Here is a 19107-nt window from a genome sequence, read left to right as displayed (position 1 = left end):
TATAAAGTATAATAATATTGCAACAATCAAATTTACTTTCTTAAGTTCAAAAACATTCCCAATCAGACTTTTGTACCTATTTAGTACATAGGCAGTTTTGCGAACCGCTCCCTCCAAAAAACATAAAAAAGGGCTTCTTCGTACGTCATGAGCTTTGTTACCATAAGAAAAGTCCTGTTATAACGTCATATTTCATTCAAGGAAATAGGGAAATATGGCTATAATTTTCCATTTTGTTTCATATAATGCATGGAAGCGTCCTTTTCTATAATAGACCTCTCTTATGGTATAGATTAGACTACCTTCAAGCAGGTACTTAGAAAAATAAAGAGATCCGTATCACAATACCTACAGACAGATCAAGACGAAAATAAGTATATACAAAAATATATAAATAAATAAAAAGTATTATACTAGCTTTTGGGCCGGCTACTTCACAGAAGTAGGCAAAAATTATTATAGTCTTATGCAATATTACTATATTGTAAGCATTGGTGGATTCCTGATTTCTCGTATTATTTGGCTCACCCAGTACATTACGATTTGTAAATAAAAAGGCGATGTCCGCAGGCGAGGGCTATGCATTTGGTAATCACTCGCTGCATTTGACAAATTCGGACAGTCAACAATTGGCGACAAAATGGTGAACTGTAACTATTGTCTAATGTGCGCTTTTTGGCGGATGCCAGAATACGCTACTGCTTTCTCTGACTTTTTCATTTTCTTTTGGTTAAATGAAAACTGTTCTTTCAGTTCACGATTCAACATAAAAAATACATGCATTTCCCTAAACTCACTCAACTCTCCAACACAATTGAAAACTATTTCCAAATTAACGTCACTCTTAATCACTGCATATCCGTTAACTATCGAAATGCAAAATTACCGAATACCCGTGTACAGACTCAAGACGCTACGAGTCTCTTTCTGCGACCTGGCTTTGCTAAAGACGTTCCAGAAGCGCAACGTTTCGTCTCCTGCGCCGGTCACTATAGCCTCGCCATCGGGACTGAGCGCCAGATACAAGACCCGGTACGAATGACCTGTCAATTTGGCAACCTGGGTTAGGCTCGGGTACTTCCAGACAAGGATTTGGTTCTGTGAATAGCCATGTGTAGACACCAGTTCCGAGCTGTGCTTGGACCAAGCCAGGTTGCACACCTGAGATCCTGGAAAGAAGTTCAAGCTTTATATGTCAAAATTTTATACAAATACGGGAAATCGTAGAAGTTGTCCCGAGGCAGCCTTTATTTTCTTAAATAAAATTAGTCTTATGAATTAAAAACTTGGCAACGTGGCAGTTAGAGTTTGTTTTTATCGCTCGTCTCGTGGAGTGTATACAATAAAATTAAATACAATTCGACCAAATACTGTTATGAATAGGGTATCTGAAACTTCCAGGAAACCATTAAGATTTTTTTCGAAATTACCACTGGGATAAAATACAGTTTTGACATTATCAAAATTTCCATTATTTCTTGAGAATGGAAAAAATAGAAATTTTTCATTAAGGGTCATTCGAGTCCTGACAAAATTTGTATTGATACTTGGGATATTTCTCTCTCACCTGTATCAACACACTGCATCGGCTGTCCAGTTAAGGTGTTCCAAAACCGTATACATCGATCGGCAGTACCACCCCCAGAAGCTAACAAGCCGTGGTGGTGGGGCGACCATGCTATCGCCTTCACTGCCGCCAAATGATCCGTATAGGTCTGCACGGGCGATAAAGATTGCATGTTCCACACGTACAGTCTGTTATCGTTACCACCTAAAAAATATATTGAATAACAAGGAAAACTGAATTGAAAGCTTAAAAACTAGGCTATTAAATTATCCTGTCAAAATTAATTTACCTGAGGCCAAGTACTGATTGTCAGGCGACCATTTAAGACCACACACCTCCTGCCTATGTCCTATGAGGCGACGTTCAGCCACGTTCGCTAAGAGAGCACAAAATAAAAAAAAAAAAAACTAAGGTTTTTTCTTCTCGAACAAAAATGAGATATTTAATAAGAGATGTAACTTACGTGGAGTTCTCGTATCCCTCTGCAATATCATCCTATCTCTACTTCCTGAACTTAGTACGTCTCCGTTCCAAGCGAGGGCCCCCACTCTCGCCGAATGCCCCATTAGCGTGTTAACTTGCTTGTTCACCGCCACATCCCAAACCTAATTAAAATATTTAACACAAAAAATAAGGAATGCCAAAAAAGCTGTCTAATGAGTTCAGATAGTGAATGTCAATATCAAATTCCTTCATTCGCAAGCGCATTATTGTGAAGGCCGTTACATTATTATAGTTATATTACAGCAGGCTCTTACTTTAAGTTAAAAAAAGACAATTAAAACAATAAAATACAAATGCGCACTCAATTCCACGTTTTTAACACTACCATTGACATGTCATCTTTGGTGCACTAACATATCAATCAAATGCGTTTACCATGGTAGTTAAACAGTTGAAAAACGCCATGTTACCGTTTAGCAGATAATTATGTAATATAGATAATTGTGTGGCACTTTTTGATAAAAATTTAGGCTTCATTTAATATGTGGTACAGATATTAGAATTCACTAATTAAAGCTATTTCCAATACAATGACTATACCCGGAGAGCTTTTAGAAGAGTTTAGTAGTATTATTTTAAGTCACTTTTGACAGCTTTAGCTCTCGTGCATTTTCATAGTGTTTTATCTTACTCACCGTCACGTATCCGTTATGTGTGCCCACCGCTACTAAATTCCCCCTCTCGCTCCATGACACGGATGTAACCACGTTTCCGTCACCTGACAGGTCACATAATCTGGTTACTTGACTAGTGCATGCGCTCCATAGATATACGCAGCTACCCAGGCCAACGCTGAGTACATTTTGAACCGACCAATCGACTAGGTTTAGGTAAAAGTCGTCCTGCAACTCGGGAGCGTCTAAAACCTGAAATACACGAAAGAGAAATGAAATAACGCAAACTATCATATTATATTAATCCCCTCTTTAATTCCCTTATTTTTCTTATTCTCTCTATCTTGCCCTCTACTTTGCCTCCTTTAGTCTCATCAGTTCTCTCTCTACATAACAAAATAACAAATTGATTTTTTAGACTTTTACATCCGTTTTGATTGACAGCAGTTTTAAAATAACACGTACATCATAGTATATTATCAAATACTTATAACTCGGTTTGTGAATAAACGAATAAATGATTTTGACGGATTAAATTGTCAACGTGAGTACCTGTTAATAGCTAAATTACTCAATACTAATGGTGTATTTGGGCACCAGTGCCCGCGAGTAGGTGGGGCAAAATGCCTGATTTCTTTTACTGTATATGTGGTACTGTGGTCTGTGATAGCACGTTAGGTAAGCGCATGTAGCATTCAGTGCGCATACTTCCGTACCTAGTACTCACTTTTTGAATGCCCGAATTCGACATTGGTTATTTGTCTATTAAACTCGCACACGTGGCCGTATTTCCGGCAAACATTTGTTTAACAGACCCTGCTTATTTCAGGAACGATCCTATAAATCTTAAACGTACCCCTAAAATCTATAGTAACAAATGACCAACTCCATAAGGGATCATTTTCGTCATGCAAGATAACCTCAAGGAGATAATTTAATAAGCTTTTGATTATATTATTCCTCCGCCCATGTGTGAAATGGAATCCTGCACAAATACCCAGTCTGATCCACATATTGATCATCGTTTGATAACCTTGGTTTGAAAAAAATGGGATAACGTACTCAGTTCGGCGCGCGCATGCGCACGCACTGTTGCCAATTCTCGGACACATTTACTAATTGTCGAATGTAGGGAATATTTTTATACCAGTCCTATGCTGAGTCAAAGCGACTTGTAAGAATATAGGCAACATTGATTGCAACATGCATGCGTGATGTGGTCCTGCTTTCCAAGCCAAGTACCCCGAGTTCGCCCGAGCTCAACTGTCGGGTGTACTGAACTGCCAATACAGCTATGAAATTTTGAAAGCCGGCCTAATTTTGAGCATGCGCAGAACTTGCAAAGTACGAATAAGGTCAATATTGATATTCTCATCCCCTCGTCTTGCAGTTCAAGGTCATCAATGTAAATCGTTGGTCATAGACAGTATATTATAGAAGTATGTGATCTCATAAGGACCACACTAACGGAAATGGCTGCATAAGTAGACAGTTGACAAACCTGAGTTAGCGCCATGTTGCACGATCGACTGTTGATATTAGGGCTGATGGCTTTTTTTAAATTGCTCTGTGGTTAAAAAATAACTGAATGCAAATGTAATTTGACGTCATTTTAAGAACTGTTTCACTAGCTATTGGCAACTTGAAAAACATCAATTAACAGAAATTTTCCAAGAATACTCGTTATCCTCAAAGTTTATTCACATTTCACGGCACCTTTATCGGTAGTGCAAATCGCTAATGGTACTAATCAATATGGCTGTTGACTGTGAAGTTAGACGATTAACAAACGTCACGTGACGCAACATTTTGTAAAACAAACTGCTGACTCTACAATCGGGGCCATCTTATCGAAACCATTTTCGCGGTATTTACTCATTAAATACAATTCATTATCCTGTCCGAATCATTTACTTTCTTAAATACGCGCTGTTGCCCCTAGATGCCGCATTCATTTTTCGGAATCCCAACGGGAAATACTCAAAATGGCCGACTGTTGACAAATGTCAGTTGTCGCCATCTTCGTGGGATTTCTACAACGCCATTATTCAGAGTTTGAGGCAGCATTGGTCATCGTTTTGACGACATTTCCATGCTTTTTTCCCAAAGACCTAAGAAACCTACAGGTTCATTGTTTATCGGTTTCTCTGGAGGGCATTTCCTTAAATAGTCTTTCCACGCAGAGAATAGACAGAGTTGCGCGCCATGTTGAGGCATTTTGATTATAATGAAATGTTACCCACCTTGAAAGGTATCCTTGAAATTTTCCTGGTGGCCTTGTGGGGGGACCGCAACAGTCTTTGGCTACTTATACTAAGCGGGGAGAGGGAATAGGGACTGGCCTGGCATTTCATTGGAATCCTATCGTTTTGGTTGTTTTTCTGAAAACCACACACCAATTATATCAACAATAATAAAATTATAAACCTTGGAATAGATCTACATTGGGATTACAGCTTACAACACCATTATACAGTCTATTTCTAACTAAACTTATTATTACATGGAAATGAAAAACAATACGTAATTTCAACTGAAAATATATGCGTAAAAACAATTATCAAGGGCCATTTACATTGTAAATGTATTGATAAATTATTCGCCGAGGCCTTTTTTATGCAGCCGTGGTCCGAAGTACCATAAAATTTGCACTCGAAATATGATAAATGGTATTCGAATACGTCGTAATTCACATAAGTACCATATTCAAATAATCTACTTATTAATGATATTAATGGAATTTTTTGGTCACTGCGAGTTCAATACGAGAAACATGCGTGCAGTTATCTCTGTATGCTATATAGACCTTTAGTGCTATCAATGCACGATGGTCAAAATTGGACCTTGAGAGGAGTCGCTTGCCCCTAATCAGAGGAATGCCCTTTTGATTAAAATATTCCGTTAAAATCAGGGGACCGTGTCTAAGACCCGTGGCTCTACCATCCCCGTCACGAAACACCTTAACAGTTATAATGGGGAACATTGAAAAACCGCATCACGCCATGTGTTTTCCATTAGAAGAGCATTCGCAATTAATTTCGCATAATGAGGTTTGCACTGATACTAAAAATAAATACTTTACGTAATATAATATATTGCGTGATGGGCAATTTTTCTTGCCACATACCTTAATGGCGCCTTTGTATGCGCTTTCGATGCAATGGCAATGAGGAAAATACTGCGTTGTTATTATGAGAAATATTGACAAATTTAGTAGGTACAGGAAGTTAATGTAATAAAACATCAAAAATAATAACGGTAGTGCCATAAGACAAAAATCAAAATTCAAATCAGCCTAAATGGTAGATCCGCACTTAACGGAAGTACTCCATATTTAGATTGCAAATCACAAAGTGGTGTGCAATGACATTCAATATTTTGATGAGTAAGATTTTACCGGTTATTCATTAGGTAACTATGAAACGCCAAAAATAACTTGACGAACGGATTTAATTTATCAGTGCAAATAATGGAAAAAACGATAATACTTATCTTCAGCCCTCTCGAAATGAAACATAAGTACTTATTTATCAATAAATGCAACTGAATGACAACATCGCGACGTTCAGTTGTTTAGCTGTCACTGCTATCGCCCTTTGCCGGCACACGAGTGTGACGAAGACAGCCCGTTGGTAACGCTATCAAAAATTTGGGGATGACGGGCATATCCGTGTTGCGCGATTGCGTTTGATTTCCTATTATTTCATAGTTTTCTTCGTGGCCAAAATTGCACGATAAAGATTTTTCGTGTTTCGAGACGTCTAAATAAATTCATATCATCTATTATAAAAATAAATTTTCTCGATAGAAGCATGAAACCCTTCGGCTAAATCAAAATTTACATTTTCCATCACGAAGTTCCATTTTCGCAATGGTCCAACAAGGATTTATTGCGTTATTCCTGGATTTAATCGCACATTGAAGTCCTGAAGGAAGCAACGAATTTCTCGTTTAAATCGGAACTACTCACACGCACCATAGGGATATTATTAAGATAATGCTTGAATTTTTTGCTTAAATCAACATGCAGTTATAGCGTCTAGTACAAGGTGCATTATAGGTCGGTTGACTGCATGTGCATATAGAAAAACAGTTTGCACGTTGAGGCATTTAATTGAGCCGTGTTTTCAATGCACCACTGATCAATGTCCTCTAGCGACCCGAGTTAGATTAAATTATATTTATCATGAGTAAGGCTGCCCTTGTACGACGACCTAGAGGATCCATTCTGCCTCAATATCCATTACAGTTCGCCCTAACTTCCTAAGAAACTCAACTCTGCCGTTGAGTGAGATTATGTGGAAGTCCAACATTTATTTTTGCAATTTTTTTGGTTTCTAAGTAACATTCAAACCGTTTCCTCAACCACAAGATCTTCATTCGGCGTAGTTCGCTAAACCGCTCTTGTACATGCGACGCCCCCGTCCGAAGACCTCAGTATAAAATCTCGTAAGAGCTCACAAATGTTGTCCATCAAGGTTTACTAGACCTCTTCTCCTGCTCTCGAAGAGTTCCAGAGTGGATGATCAAGGCTCAAGCAATCATTCCAGTAGCGTTCGTTCTATTCGGCCCCACACTGGATGACCCTTTTTCTTGCCATTTTTTGGGATACTCCGAAGACTCCGAAAAAGGCCACGTCGTCAACAAAATTGCCCTTCAAGTACAGGAACTAGGACTCCATATCAAGGTCTCCTTCGGTTTTCATTTTCCTCTTAGTCCGGCTTCTTTTCCAGGAAATCAGTGGTGTACATCGTTCGTGAAAACTTTTTACGAGTTTCGAATAACAGTTTGACAAATTTCGTCAATTTTTCCCTTTATTTTCTACTCCGTAGAACTCTGGGTATTTTTCAGAATTTCCCATGGAACGAAGAATGAACGGCTTCAAATTTTCTTCATGTTTGCAAGATCTACACATAGAATCATCAGTGAGGTGTGCCGATGGTAAAACTTCTTACAAATTTTGAAGCGTAACTGGGCAAATTTCTTGCATTCTACACGTTTTCATTTGCCTTTCAGTGCACCCCTGCCTTTTAACAAAACTTTAGATAAAGAGGTGCTTAAATTTTCCAATACGTTCCTGTCCAAGTACGACCCTGTTGTTTTCAGAATGATGAATAAGTGAGAGGTGTCGCTTAATATGTTTTCTGAGTTTTCAAGGTGTATATATAGAAACCAGTGACGTACATCGGTCGTGAAACTTTCTAGACATTTTAAAGAATAATGGGATAATTCTTGAATTTAAAATTTTCTATTTCCCTTACAGTACCGGTAATCGCCTTATAAGGGTACCTGGTTTTAACCGCCTTAAAACTGTATATTTAAAATATACCCAAAAAAGCGTGGCAAACAAAACTTGTGTTTTTTTTAAAGACACTCTGTGCATTGTTATTTTGTTTAATGAGCTCTGTTTTCTGATTCCAAAGATATAGAGTTTCCTATAATTCTAGCCGCCATCTGCAACTAAGGAATAGCTGTTCCACTGGAGTAATGCATTCGACGAAGAACTAATCCAACGTCGAAAATGAAGAGGGTTGTCTTAACTTGTTATTCTTACGAATCGGCGAATTGGTCATTTGCGAAAAAACGATTCGAATCAATATCAAAAAATCTTATATTTTTTAAATCTAGAAGAGCCCCTTTTTGGGACACTGTATACCCAAATATAACACGTTCTAATCTCTAAATTTGAAACTTACCTACACGTTTTTTACAAAGAATTTTAACAAAAACCAAAAACAAACACTTAAAAAAAAGGGCGTTTATAACGGATTTCTCCAGGTCTTCGGATCAGCACAGGTACTTAAAACATTTTTTATGACTTTGGCCCCTAAGGCCCGCATGATAAAGAAGAGATAAGTTTTGCCCTTAAATATGCATTAGCTTTTAATCGTATTATTCAGTAATGGTCTCAACTAATAACTTCAACAATTAGTCAGCGAAACTAACGAGTATTTGATAATAATTGAGCAGATAAACAAGCCAAATGTTTTCGCTTTAGATGTGTCTCCGTTTTCCATTAGAAAGTTGGACAAATTCCCTGTAATACGCCGATGACGAGTCCTAATGAGTTTTTCAAATAGAGACCCGGTGATACAATTGACCAGACCGAGTCTAGTGTTTAAAAACCATCAGACAGACTTATCGAAATGCCGTTTATTCGATTGTGCCCTACCAAAAAGACATGACCTCTGGAACCCAAGAAAGATATTCACCATGGGAATTTATTACCATACAATCACCATATCTACTTATCCACAATTCAAATTTAATCAATGCTGACTGGGTTAATGCCATTCATAGAGTTTTAGTCGGAAACTATAAAATTACTGAAAATTACTATACAGGGTGTAATATATCATCATGGAGGTATATATTTTACGACAATTCTCCGCAAAAGTCTTAAAGAATGCTGATGCAGCCATAGTCAAAAATGCGCCATTTTCGATATGCGGGGTGGCAAAGTTTCACATTTTCTCACATATTTTGCGCTTTCTTCACGAATAAATTTTTCTCAAATTCCGTACACCTAACGACTTCATCACCCTCTACGGCAAACTATCAAAATCGTTCGCAGCCATATACAGAGTGTTGTTTTTTGGGTAATGTACTATTTTATGCTTTGTATCTCTTCTGGGACACCCTGTATGAATTAGGATACCAAATTTATATTCCTTCTTCAATTCTTTAGCTTTTTGGTCTTCTAGAGCATTTTCGTAAAATATTTTTCACTGATTTCGTACAATTTGTAAAATTATCTATCGATGCTAATTAAAAATGTAAAGGAAATAAGGAAAAAAATATTATTCGGATTAATTACGAAGTATCTAAACTAATTCGTAATATTTAATTAAATTTCTTAAAATAAGCATAAATCTAGAGGAACACGAAATTTGTAAAAACTGTTGAAAATATACTCCTCCTCGGACAGGGTCCCCTAGATCCCCTGATCTGAATAGTTTGGAATTTTTTTTCGTGTTACCTGAAATCATTGGCGTATCCAATTGAAACAGAAGAGGAATTGCAAAATAGAATAATGCATTTACGTAACATCATCTGCAATACTCCTGGAATCTTCAAGAAAGTCCGTTGGTCCATGAGGCAACGAGTGGGGCTCGACATCTTAGGAGGACGAGGAGATTTTCAATAGTTTTTATAATTTTGTTTTCGCTTAGATTAATTTTCAGTTTAACAAATTTGATCAACTATTACAAATGGCTTCAGATGGTTGATAAATGAGCCGGATTCATATTCTTAATTTTCATTGACAGGTATTTTTGCGAATTCTACGAAAATGCTGAAAAATGCAAAAATAAGCTAAAGATGCGAATAAGAAATCTAAATTTGGTGCCAGAATTCACACAGGATGTTCCAAAAAAAGATACCCAGCATTAAATAGTACATGACCCAAAGAAATATAGCAACCTGTATATGACTATTGGCGATTTTGGCATTTCATTCTAAAGAGTTTTAAGAAAACAGTTGTGCGAAATATCAAAAATTCAACTCTAAGAATGCATGGGAAAAACATAAAATATGTGAAATTTTGCCACCCTGTATATCAAAAATAATGCGTTTCTGATCGTGGGTCTATTAACATTTTTCAATTATTTTGCAGAGTACTCTCACCCCCTGAAACATCCCCGCGATAATACGTTACACCTCGTGTTTATTAGGTATTTTTAAATTCAACGTGTAGATTAAAACTCTTTGACCTTTGAAAAGGAAACGACCCGTATGCTTCGCCATCAGCAAAAATTTTATGCGTTATTGCAGACAGTGTTATCATTTCAAACAAACTCAAATACTAACATTGGCGAGTATACAACTTGTTTGTAATATGAACACGAATCATGTAATCATGCAGCACTCGGAATTTGATTCAAGTCAAACAAAGCTGAAAGTTCACACCAGGATTTTCGTTCACTGGGACATAAGCACCTGACCCAGAACTATATTAAAATCGCGTGTTGTGAGATAAACAAACTCTAAGTTTAACGAAACTTATCAGTTTCAAGGAGTATTTCATAATCGATAAGACGAAGTACCTGCGACTCATAGGAGCCGCTCTCGTTTATTCGGAAAATTTCGAATTACAAGATTAGTTAAGTAGCGAACAAACATTGAGCATGTGCTCCGCTAAACACACAAGAGAATTAATGGAGGACAAAACGTGAATTCCGTACCGGGATTGCCCTACGCCATCGTTACAGTGAGGTTAACGAATTCCAGCTTAAATTGAGTGTAAAAACATTTCAAGACTGGAGAAGAAGGCGATCGAAACCCCCGAAAATAGCGTTTTTTTATCAGGTCGATTAATATTAAAAACATCGTTAATTATACCCATTAAGGCACAACAAACTCAGCACCTCATACATATGTATGTCCCCTGTTGGAAGCATTGCTAAGTCAACCATTATGACTATTTGGGCAATATGATTTTAATTAATAACGCGCATTTGAAATACCAGGACTATGTGTGGATTTCTAACCAGCAATGGTTTTACTTATGACTAAACAATAGGACAAAAACGTGTCAAATCAACGTCCACGTATTGCGACAATGATTGGCCATTGTAATAATATGCATAATGCCTTTACAACTGTGTAATAGTCTCAAGAAGGAATGTGAAACCTGATGCCTCATTGTTCATATGTGGCTGGAAATTGATACTATAGAAATGCGTTAGGATTATCTTTATGGAGCTTTTGCAAATAATTGCAAAGGTAGAAACTCCATTAGACCAGTCGCACTTTGAAGGGAACGAAAATTTTATCTCTAATGAAATTGATAAGAAGCCCGGAATTACTAACGTGAACGATAAAACTGGAATGAGGCTTGTCCTGATATATTCGAGCCCATAATGGTGTCGCATGCCAGAGTGATTATTGTTAGTTCCCACTGTGTTGTTGTCTATTTACAGCTTATGGCTTAGAAGGAAATGCTCTAAAACAGCACCAGGTTAATGACATGCCGACGCTTTTTGGTCGGGTACTTATATATCATGGCCAGAAATAGCTTTTAATATATGCCCCCGCAGATAAAAACTGCAATTTATTGAAAAAGATACTCCTTTCAATAAGAACTTGCTACTTGTAATGTAAAAATTGGTGAGTAATTGCTTAATTTCTGATAGTGAAGGAAGTGCCATTAGGTCTTGATGAATGGCACGTACTAGTAGATTTCTGACAGTTTAATGAGTTCTGTTAAAAAGCTTCTTTATGGTGAGAGCTTTGAATGGTGTTTCTGTGCATGGCTGGTTGCCTAAATTTGCTTAAAGTCATGAGAATATACGAGTGTTCAGTTAGAAGTTTAACACCACGAGCCAGCGCAGACTTTCATGATATAGTCAAAATGTCTTTACCAAGGGTTTTACTGGAGATTCTCCCTATGTATTTCCCATTTTTTTCTCTACTTAATTCTTAGGTGTAATACTTCAAAATGATACATTATACACTAAGGTTAAGTAGTATATTATCATGCCCTGAACGTTAAGTTTAAATCCCGAAGCGAGCGACACTGAGGGACCTGCGACTTGAGGCTCATAAGTATTTACAACTGTGGTCTACATACTATTCTTTCCACCGCTGGATATAACTATATTAAAAAAATATATTTACACAGGGTGTAACCTTCCATTGTGGGTATATCTCAGGGAGTGACAGTACTGTCCAAAATAATAAAAATATGCTAAAACGATATTTTGCCACCCTGCATATCAGAAATGGTGGATTTTTGACCATGGGTCTATTAGGATTTTTTAATTATTTCATAAAGTACTTTCGCTCCCTGACATATCTCCATGACGACACGTTACACCCTGTACACGTTCAACCAGAAATTCAAAGAGACGACGCATTTAAATCGCAACAACACAGATGGGCTTTCAATTAGAAATCATAAATAAAATAGTAATGGGGTGATAACCACATTTTCTGCCATATACTCCCTAGGTAAACAACGAGCCACATGCACCAGATAAATAATACACCACATACTGTAGGTCACATCATTAACCTGTTATTAAAACTATTTTTAGAAAAAAAGAGTAAAAACCTATTTTGGAGTCATTCAACCTACTCAATAATGGTATCTTAAAACTAGTAGTCCAAAAACATAATTATTTACCACCACTGGTAATACTTGGATGGTTGCCACATTCAACTGACGTCATGGGACGTTCAAATCTCAGACACAGTGGGAGGAAATAGTCTTGTCTAGTGAGTAGGCCACATCAAATTATTACAAACACAAAAAATTTATGGTAGTTTCCTTAATATTGTTATTATTCTTCAATTATAAGGAGTTTTTGGAAGTGATGATCTGGACTACATTGATCCCTATCAGCTGATCAACCAGTCAAAGTGGCTGGCAATTATTGTAAATCAATTATTTCTTTTAATCTAACCTACTTCAATTTCAATACAGATATTTAAAACACTTTCTATAAAACCAACCTCTAAAATATCATACAATTTTCAACTAAAATATTGCTTGCTGGTTACTACGGTTAATTAAATTTTAATATTTTCAACACAGCTCTACCAATGATTCAATATGGGAAAAAATCTAAGTAAAAAAAAAAAACAAACTTACCTTTATTGGAGTTCCGTATCGAAACAAATTTCTACTCTTAACAGGTGTTAAAACTTGTCCATCATCACACTGACTTTTAACATCCTCAATCTTCTCCCCCAATATTTCATTCCTTAATAAAATATTATAAACTGAGGAGTCTCTGCTACTCTCCCCACTTTCACGGCTTGACTTTTTTCCTGACAGAGGGGTCTTATTGGGATCAGGCATGGAAGCAAAACTAGCCTCCCAATTGTTATTTGTCCGACACGGTATAAACCGATCATAGTTTCCTGCAGGGGCTGCTTGCACATTAAAAAGATTCCTTGACACTCTCAACTTGGACTGCCGAAGAATGTTATCACTACTTCCTTGAGACATTTTTATATTCTTCAATGTATAAAGTATGTAGAGTATAAATGGGGCACTTTAAGTAAATTTCATGATGCTAACTTGTCTAAATTTGATAGTGACAACTGAAGAGTGTCACTTGGACAATCTACGAGGCTGTGGGTGTATGCATGGCCCCATACAGAGAGATTATTATATTAAACAGGGATATTACGAAGGGGCAGCTTTAAGTACGGTCTTTTTAGACAATAAATCAAATCTGAAATCACAATAAGAACACTTAACTCCTAATTGACAAGTAATGCTTGGAAATTAAAGTTCCTTTGATCCGCACTTGAAGCCCTACTAAATGCTTCTGATAAGCGTGCACCATTAACATTTCGCTTTGGGCTTTGGCCTTTTAAATAATTTAAATAAATATGGAGTAAACAATATGGCCGTTGAAAATGACAGTTTTGACGTTTATGGTTTTGACAAAATGTCAAAATCAAACAATAGTGTATTCAATAGGTCAATAGAACCGTATCGAGCTTTAAGAACAAACTTATTTATAAATGAAATGAGCATAATTACATTATTTTGGGGTTTCTATTTGACGTTAAATATCATACAACAATAAAACCATCTTCATTTTCTCACAAAACAACTGATTTTAATGTTTTAAAAGTAGTACATTACACTGCATAAAAGGCAAGACAAACGAACAGCCCAACAGCACGTCATGAAAATACGGAAATGTTCTTTTCTACTATGTTTTTAGATATCATTTTTTTATTATAAATAATATTTTTTAACTTATGATGACTATTAGTTATCTTTACTTTCGTCTTTCGATTTCGTTTTTTTTTAATTACATTTAGATGAAATTTAAAATATAAAAAATCAGTAATTGCAGAATATACCACAATATAATTTATTTATTTTCAACCATCAAAGATAACAATTACATCGTTTCGCGTTACTTTAATTATTAACAGTTGAAACTTATTTTCATCCTCAGTTGGATAGAACTCTCAGTATAAGCGTATCTTTATAGGAAAATCATTAATCGAGACTAAAAACAAAAAAAACAAATAGTTTCTTATGACGTCACAGTATGCCTATTCTTTAATTTTGAACTTCGTGACAGTTGAAAGTTTACTTCATTGTCAGCTGAGATAGTCTAGACATTCATGATATTCATGCGTCATTTGCAGTCTCTTTTCCGTTTTGCCGATAAGCGAAGGACAACATGGGTGAGTGTCCTGAAGATATTTTTTAGCTATTTTTGTAGAAAATATGCTTTTTTCATAACTAAACTCATCTAATTTTGGGGGGGAAAACATTTCTTATTAATCCCATTAAAATGTAAACCCCATATATTTCATCTGATAATAAAAAAAAACATAGTTTGAAGTCGGCTCTTCAGCAGTCAACTTCCCAACTATTTCCTAAGAACTTTTTCATCTGCATTCATCTTGAATTATCCTCAACGCATGGAGTTAAATTTAGGTTTTTTAGTTGCAGTGGAGCCCTTATTTAAGTTTTGAACCGCTATTTTCCGTAGAACGATAATTTTTTTATTCATTTTTGATTGATTTTTAGGTAAGCCCCGTGGTCTTAGGACTGCCAGAAAGCACGTCAATCACAGAAGAGATCAGCGATGGGCCGATAAGGACTACAAAAAGGCCCATTTGGGGACCAGATGGAAGGCTAATCCTTTTGGTGGGGCTTCTCACGCCAAGGGAATCGTACTTGAGAAAGTGTGAGTTGTTATTTGAGTAAAGGGTGATCATTAAAGAAGGAATCTAAAGCAGAGGTTAAAATAACAAATGCCTAACTGGAATCAATTAATGTAATAATTGCTTAATCGTCGCCCTAAGTTTTGTAGTTTACGCTCTATTGCCAGAGATTTTTTCATTAGTCACTTATAAAAACCTGTTTCCTATTCATTCATTGCATTATTCTACTCTATTTGATGATTCTAACTACATTAGAAATATCCTTTGTGATAGTGCAAAATAAAGTAGGCACTGAACCATTGGGTATTCCCATTAATGGAATAACCACTCTGATATGTGCCTAACATTACAATGTATTTGCACCTTTTGAGTTACGCAGAATTTCCTTGTGAATGGTGATATTTGAAGCCCAATCACAGGAGAATTCTGTGCGACTCTTAGGGCACAACCATGTTTTATAATTGTTATTGCCTTACCACTTCCTGCAGACAAATACAACATACTAACATTCTTACAAAAACTGTACTGTCACTTTAAAACTCAACTTACAAAGGATAATAGTCTTAAATATGTTTATAAATGGTGATTACACACCATAGCTATTTTTGAAGCACATGTGCTTTCTGCAGTGAAAATGCTAATATTTGATTATTAAATTAAAAAAAAAAATTTTATCCAGTGGTGTGGAAGCCAAGCAACCTAACTCTGCCATTCGCAAATGTGTCAGGGTTCAACTGATAAAAAATGGCAAGAAAATCACAGCTTTTGTGCCCAGGGATGGTTGCCTTAATCACATTGAAGAGAATGATGAAGTGCTGGTTGCTGGATTTGGTAGAAAAGGTCATGCTGTTGGTGATATTCCTGGAGTTAGGTTTAAGGTAAGAATGTTTTTTTACTAAAAGACTGTTATAATTAATTTTTAAATGATGATAAATGTTCAGAGCCAATCCCATGAGAACTGTGATTCAACTGTAATTTTTCTGAGTCTTTTTTTTTTAATTCAAACCTTAACAAAGGTAGAGAGATGTGTTCATTCAAGGGTTTTGTCTGATTTTCAGGTTGTTAAGGTGGCCAATGTTTCCTTATTGGCGCTGTACAAAGAAAAGAAGGAACGTCCCCGTTCTTAAAGTAATTTTTTTATAATGTAAGTTTTTGTAAAATATCAAGTCCTTTTCTATAATACATAAAAAAGGACTTGAAATTTATAATAAAAATCAAGTATTAAAGGTATTGGTTTTATTGTTAAACTCCTTTAACAGAAAAAATCGACATTTTACTGCACTAACTCATTTAACAAGTCTCTGGCAAAACATAATAAGCCAACTGTCCCTTTATGGTATCGGTCCACTCGGCATGCCAAGACCGCTCTAGTTGGTCTTGAATCCTTGTTTTAGTAGCCTTATGGATGTGATCCTCTAAATAAATGAACTTCTCACTAACCATTGCCACATCCAAGTAAGACAGACAATTCTGTATAACTGGCATCTCAAAAGATTTGATCAATTGTGCAGACTTTGATAGCCAGTTCATTATTGGTACGTTCCACCAATCCCAGCTTACAGATTGAGTACTGGTGTCTAATGGTTGTTGATCCAATTCGGAAGTGCTGTTGGAGGGTCCTTGGGTTTTGATGGATGCTAATAAAATACTTGCTTTAAGAACTTTTAGAGCGTTGGAGTTTAGAGTGTTATGGCATTTGGGTGGAGCCATTTTGGTGGTTTGATTGACAGCTGAAGTTTCTACTAAAAGAAATTATCATTGTAGGATGTAGTGGTACTTTGTTTATTGAGTTGATTGCTATATTGCAATATGTCTAAAATCGTAGCTAAACTTTTTTAATTCACCTTTTTGTGCTTGATATGCAAATGGCAATGTAGCAGAATTGGAAATTCTATTATAGTAGAGACTGGTCCCAGGTATTGTGCTTGCCAATGCCACTGACCCGACGAGCATTAGCACTGCCGTAGCATATGCAGCGGCCAAAATTGCTGAGAGAGCCAAAATGCACTGAGCAACTTCATGGATGTCTAAAACATCTCTTTAAGACTGAGATTGAAACTTATTCATATTACATACCTTTATAAAGCAGAACCCCCATTTCTGTGTAGGTAAAATATCCCCTCAAAGTACCTTGTTTGAGTGCCAGAGAGATCTCAATATCATTCAATTTGTCCCAAAATGTTCCTTTACTCGAGTATAATTCCCAGTTCTGTAAAGCATGTCATAAAAATGCAACACTGTTTTATTTTTTGTTTTTAATAATAGGAATTAGTAATAGAAGTGCCAAAATGTGCTAATTTCAAATCAGGTATTTGAATATCTTTTAGACAACTAGGAATATAATATCAATTACTAGCTTACTATAGCTTTTAAAAAATCCCGCTCCAGCTGGATCAATTCTTTACAAGTCAGTCCTGAAGAAGCAGCCCATTCATCCATGAAAACTTCATCAATTTCCCCATCATCAAATAGGAATTTTGAGGAAACCATCTAGTATGTTATATATTCCTATAATTATCTACTTTCACTATTCTCATACAAAGGACTTACAAGGGAAACCAAAAAGAGATCTGAAGGCGTCGTTTTATCAACATAGTCCATGTTGCATTTTTTCAACCTTTCTAAATATAACATGGCTAGGACCAGAGAACATGGAGAAACACAGGCATTCCTTGATATTTGAGCTGCAGTGTACAGAGTGAGACAGTTCAGGGATTTTCCTTTTTGAGCCTCAGAGAAAATTTCGACTGCCAATTCTGTGGGGGATATGATGAATGGTATATGGAATAATTTTGTATGCAAAACACCAACCTGTGGTGGGGAAGCTGAGCATGTCAGTTTTAGGGAGTTTGCCATAATAGAGAGTTTTAGTGATCCTGGAAAGGTACTTTTGGTGATCGTCTCCGCCCTATATAAGCCAGAGAAATGTATTTTAAGAGTCCAATATTTAGAGACATTCATGAGATGTAGATTGGGCAATTTAATTGTGTTTGATTTCTAAATTAGTGATTACCTTGCAGTGGGGGGGCTGTTTATAGATTTTAGACATTTCTTCTGATTTTTTTCTGTAATTTTTCTACCTATAAACGTTTCTTAACGTTACTATTATAAAACTTTAAATTAAGAGGTCATAAAATAATAATACAAAATTATCACCAATAATCACCATTTACTACTGTATTACAATGTTACCAGAATGTCGTATATAAAGTTTTTTTTTTATAGCAAAACTAAGTTTTTAAAATTGCCTTTGGAAGGGCCCAATAATTTTTAGGATAAATCCTATCCATGGGAAAAAATACAGGATATTAAATTGTTGATTGCAGACTATAAAATTGCTTAGGGCCAATTGGATCGACTGGGAATTTATTATATTTTAATAAGATTTCAGATAAACCCACTAAGCGGGCAACGTCGCAATATTTACTTCTTTAGTCATTTGATATGTTGACATTTTAATTTCATCTGCCAATTAATGAGAGATGAGGTTAAATTGGCACTGATGTGTTTAGCATCTAGTCAGTACGATTACTATTGCTACAAATTTTTTGATAGGGTTGATGCTTTAAGTTTATGTATAACATAGTTAATGATTAGCGAAAAATAATTTTAAGCGAAATTTTATGCATACACTTCAGCACTTGCTATGGAACACACACGGAAAGAATGTAGAAAATAGCCGGCCTGATTTTAAGGTTGGCATATTGTTTTTGGTTTCATTAATATGAATACATAGATTTTGACAATTCTATAAGTCATAAAGCGGGATTTACCAAA

The 19107-nt window shown here is 36.1% G+C and overlaps 3 protein-coding genes across 3 annotated transcripts; 1 reads left to right on the top strand and 2 right to left on the bottom strand.

The window, feature by feature from the left end:
• Positions 1-712: 712 nt before the first annotated feature.
• On the bottom strand, positions 713-14054 carry fzr (fizzy-related). Its single transcript, XM_066293370.1, has 7 exons — positions 13280-14054; positions 4929-5066; positions 2707-2937; positions 2031-2172; positions 1857-1943; positions 1568-1771; positions 713-1169 (listed from the first exon to the last, which is right to left on the bottom strand). The coding sequence occupies exons 1-7, from the start codon at positions 13637-13639 to the stop codon at positions 883-885; spliced, it is 1449 nt and encodes a 482-aa protein (XP_066149467.1). The 5' UTR covers positions 13640-14054; the 3' UTR covers positions 713-882.
• Positions 14055-14689: 635 nt separating this feature from the next.
• RpS23 (ribosomal protein S23) lies at positions 14690-16556 on the top strand. The gene is made up of 4 exons (XM_066293336.1): positions 14690-14844; positions 15194-15353; positions 16010-16208; positions 16389-16556. Exons 1-4 carry the CDS (start codon positions 14841-14843, stop codon positions 16455-16457), a joined length of 432 nt encoding a protein of 143 aa, XP_066149433.1. The 5' UTR covers positions 14690-14840; the 3' UTR covers positions 16458-16556.
• LOC136345245 (protein CNPPD1) lies at positions 16552-18641 on the bottom strand. The gene is made up of 7 exons (XM_066293335.1): positions 18344-18641; positions 18142-18238; positions 17881-18086; positions 17692-17820; positions 17407-17539; positions 17175-17357; positions 16552-17072 (listed from the first exon to the last, which is right to left on the bottom strand). The coding sequence occupies exons 1-7, from the start codon at positions 18377-18379 to the stop codon at positions 16621-16623; spliced, it is 1236 nt and encodes a 411-aa protein (XP_066149432.1). The 5' UTR covers positions 18380-18641; the 3' UTR covers positions 16552-16620.
• Between the last annotated feature and the right edge of the window lie 466 nt (positions 18642-19107).

This window comes from Euwallacea fornicatus, chromosome 19, assembly GCF_040115645.1.
Source record: "Euwallacea fornicatus isolate EFF26 chromosome 19, ASM4011564v1, whole genome shotgun sequence".
NCBI lineage: Eukaryota > Metazoa > Arthropoda > Insecta > Coleoptera > Curculionidae > Euwallacea > Euwallacea fornicatus.
The sequence above is the reverse complement of the archived record's forward strand: the minus strand, read 5'-3'. Positions and strand labels throughout refer to the sequence as shown.